This window comes from Brassica napus, chromosome C3, assembly GCF_020379485.1.
Source record: "Brassica napus cultivar Da-Ae chromosome C3, Da-Ae, whole genome shotgun sequence".
Classification (NCBI taxonomy): Eukaryota; Viridiplantae; Streptophyta; class Magnoliopsida; order Brassicales; family Brassicaceae; genus Brassica; species Brassica napus.
The window spans coordinates 66,485,259-66,489,377 of record NC_063446.1 but is presented as its reverse complement, the minus strand read 5'-3'; the positions used below and the strand labels follow the sequence as shown (position 1 = coordinate 66,489,377).

Genomic DNA, 4,119 nt, shown 5'->3' with positions numbered 1-4,119 from the left:
TGAAAAATAGTTGTGTAATTTTTTAAAGTTTTCTTGACAAAATATAAAATTTTGAAAATAAATATTCAAACACAAATAATATATTTCAAATTTTACAAAAGATAAAATCATAGATAATAAAGAATAACTTTTTGAAATGCACCAAGAAAAAACAAACTATATATGTTGTAAAAATTAAAGCAATCTAATATTTTGAAATCTTAATTAAAAATAAAAAGAAAAAAAATATCATAACATCCAAAATATCATATATCAATAAAATCTACTAAAATAATAGGGCTATATTATTTAAACAAAATAGTGTTTTTCCTTATAAATCCTGCTAAATACTAAAATAATATATGTTAAAGTATTTTTTAAACAACAACATTTAAATATAAATTATCTTAAACATATTTCTTTTCTATAATATAAATAAATAAAATTTTAAAATTTATTTTAGCAAAATGTATAAATTAAAGAAAAAACGTATTTTAATGGAGATTATCTATTTGATTATTTTATATTATTATTTTATTAGACCTAACTCGAAAATATATTAGTAAGTAATAAAAATTAATAACAAAGTAAAATATATGAAACAAATCATTATATGTTAATAATGCCTTATAAGAAACATAAAAATAAATTTATGAGCTACACAATATATAATAATAAAATGAAATTTATATATTTAAAACATTTGTAATAATATCAAATATATTTATAAAATGAAAAATTATCCGCACGGACGAGTGGGTTAAAATCTAGTTATACTTTAAAATCAAAGTTTAAATCACATATTTGATCAGAATAGTAGTGTAATAGTTTGTATCAGTGAAAATATTGCATTACTATATTTATAAAAATTATTACAAAGCAAGTTGGACCTAGATTTTATATTTTTCTCCAGTGGACCCCGTTTCCCGGATATAATTTTAGTGGTCATCAACATCTGGCTATTTTCTTAATTCATAAAATAATACTAGTCTTGATTGCTTTTTTTCTTACAGAAAATGTTTGTTTTTCTTTCATCTTGGAGTATACCAACATATTTTACAATTCACATTACGAGTTCTATTTAAATAGGAATGATATAGAACCATGATCCATTAATACAAAGCCATTTAGAAGTCAATTCCATTCAACCATAAGAAACGTGGGCACAATGTGTACCTAGCCAGTAGCCAGCAACCTATCCTATCTTGTTCTTTCATTTTTGTGAAAACTACTATTCAATACTATTTATCAACAAAATTGAAGTCTAATACATTTGTTCAGAGATTGAAGAGAGATGCAAAAATTAGGTATGCGTTTCATTTCTTCAAAAGAACAGCAACTTTTCCTTTTTATTGACCATGCAACTTATTAGATTAGGACATTTTTTACCATTTATTTTATTTTATTTTATGCTCATTGACTTCATCAAACCCACAACAAGTCGCACACCTCTTTTAACAAATCAGAGGAAGGAACATAAGAGAGAGAGAGAGAAACAAAAGAGATGAGTTCACACTTCTTACAAGAAGCTTCAGAAGCTTGCTTCAATGGCTGCTGTTCATCACCATTCACAACCCAATCCGTAACTAAGAAACAAGAAGAAGAAGACCACGAGTTCTCACTAATCACAACAGGAGCTTCTTTCCTAACAAGAGACGTCAAGTTCACAAGCCAAGAATCTCTCCCTTCTCTCCACACATCTTTCTACGATCTCATCACAGCTTTTCCAGATTACTTGCAGACCAGCCAAGCCGATCATCTCCGAACTACAGAGTATCAGAACCTTTCTTACTCATCTAGCCACGTGCTGTTAAACCACACCGGTCAGCAACAGCCCTTGTTCTCTTATTCCCAATCTATATCAGGTTCGGACCAATCCCTCTTTACCTTGTCTCGCAAGCAAGTGAGCTCCGGCGAAGAATTGTTATCGTATGCAACAGAAGAATCTCGGTTTCAGACAAGGATGAGGAGAAGAATCACGAGGTTTATGAATCTTGAAGAGTCTGAATATCACATGATTCTAACTCAAGACCGTTCCTCTGCTTTCAAGATTCTAGCGGAACTCTACTGTTTCAAAACGTGTCCGAATCTTCTCACGGTCTACAACTACGAGGACGAAGCAGTCGAGGAGATGATCAGAATCTCAGAGAAGAAGGGTGTCAAGCCCAAAACAGCCGAGTTTTCATGGCCGAGCACTGAGATTGTGTCGGAGAAACTGAAGAGGAACATTGCTCGGAGCAAGAGAAGAAGAGACAAAAGAGGACTCTTTGTGTTTCCACTTCAATCTCTCGTCACGGGAGCTTCGTATTCTTACTCGTGGATGAGTTTAGCACACGAAAACGAGTGGCATGTCTTGCTAGACACCTCTGCTTTAAGCTCTAAAGACATGGAGACATTAGGGCTTTCTCTGTTCCGACCAGACTTTCTCATATGTTCTTTTACAGAGGTTTTAGGTCAAGACGATGGTCCCGGTTTTGGTTGCTTGTTCGTCAAGAAATCTAGCTCTCAAGCTTTGTCAGAAGCACCAGAACACATCACAAATCCGGCGAATCTCACGGTCGTTAAAGCAGAACCAGCTTGCGAAAATGACGGAAATGCCCTTGGAGAAAGTTCTGTAGACCACGAGGAGGACCACACTGACATAGTTGAAGTCGAAGAAGAAGACGATAAAACCATTATTGAGTTTCGAGGGTTAGACCACGCAGACTCACTGGGTCTAGTACTGATCAGTAGAAGGCTAAAGTCTCTAACTTTATGGCTGGTTCGAGCCTTGACGTCTCTAAAACACCCAGGCTCTCACCAACCAGAGATGCATCTTGTCAAAATCTGTGGGCCTAAGACCAGACCGAAGCGTGGACCGTCGATCTCGTTCAACGTTTTTGACTGGCAAGGCGAGAAGGTTGATCCTTTGCTAGTGGAGAGGCTCGCGGAGAGGGAGAAGATCGGTTTGAGATGTGCGTATCTGCAGAAGATTAGTAGGATTGGGAAGGACAAGAAGGGAAGCGATGAGAAACAGAACCTGAGTTTGAGAGTGGCGGTGGTGTGTGTTAGGTTAGGGTTTATGACCAATTTTGATGATGTTTTTAGGATTTGGGGGTTTGTTTCGAGGTTCTTGGATGCTGATTTTGTTGAGAAGGAGAAGTGGAGAAAGAAAGCTCTTGAGAAAAACAAATGATGTGATTAGGAAGAAGGTTGAATCCAAATGGTTCAGTTCCTATGCGTGGAAGGTTTCGGGTTTGGTTCAGATAGGTTAAATTGTTGTTCGATTAGGTATTCAATTTTTTTTTGGGTTGGTTCTGTTTGGTACATAGTCTTCTCACTACAAAAAATCGTCGGTACGTCGTCGGAATAGCGTTATTCCGACGACATACCGACGAAACAAGTCCTCGGAAATAACTCCTCGGAAATAACTCCTCGGAAATGATCCCTTGGAATTTTCCGACGGAATTCCGAGGATTTCCTCGGAAATTCCGAGAACCACCTGTTCGTCGGAAAGCTCCTCGGAATATACCGAGGGAGAGCTTACTCGGGATATTTCGATGGATTTTCCGATGGTTCAATCCTCGGAAGTTCCGACGAAATATTCCTCGGCATATACCGAGGGACCCCGTTCCTCGGAATTTTAAAAAAATTAATTTTTTTTAAAAAAATAAATTTTTTGAAATTTAAATTCGAAAATATAAAAATAAAATTAAAATTGAAATCATTAAAATTAAAATTAAAATTTAAATTTAAATTCGAAAATATTCAAAGTTTCACAAATAAAAATAAAACATTCTGAGTTTTTGGAAAAAAAAAACTACGGGTCTAGCACGTCTGGGAACACCTCGTTCGAGTACATCCTCTGCATCATCTCCATCATTTGCTGGTTCAGCCTCCTCTGTGCCTCATAGCCCGTCTGTTGAGCCGCCATTTGGGTCTCCAACAAAGATATGCGATCATCCTTGTCCTTCAACTGAGCCGTAAGTACTTCTGGATCAACAAATGGCGGTGGTGCAGAAGAAGGATGAACCGACCGGGTGCGACGACCCAAACCGACCAAACGTCCCTTCTTCTTTGGAACCGACTGAAATAGAAAATAGCCAAATTTAAATCAAAAAATAAATGAATTAAACTTAAAAAAAAGAACTTACAGATTCA

The 4,119-nt window shown here is 35.8% G+C and overlaps 1 protein-coding gene across 1 annotated transcript; it reads left to right on the top strand.

Moving 5' to 3' along the window:
• The first annotated feature begins 1,247 nt into the window (after positions 1-1,247).
• Positions 1,248-3,285, top strand: LOC106406792 (molybdenum cofactor sulfurase-like). Its single transcript, XM_013847524.3, has one exon. It carries the CDS (start codon positions 1,484-1,486, stop codon positions 3,152-3,154), a length of 1,671 nt encoding a protein of 556 aa, XP_013702978.2. The 5' UTR covers positions 1,248-1,483; the 3' UTR covers positions 3,155-3,285.
• Positions 3,286-4,119: the final 834 nt, after the last annotated feature.

Coding starts and splice junctions, on each gene's coding strand:
- LOC106406792 (XM_013847524.3), top strand. CDS start 1,484: ATGAGTTCACACTTCTTACAAGAAGCTTCAGAAGCTTGCTTCAATGGC.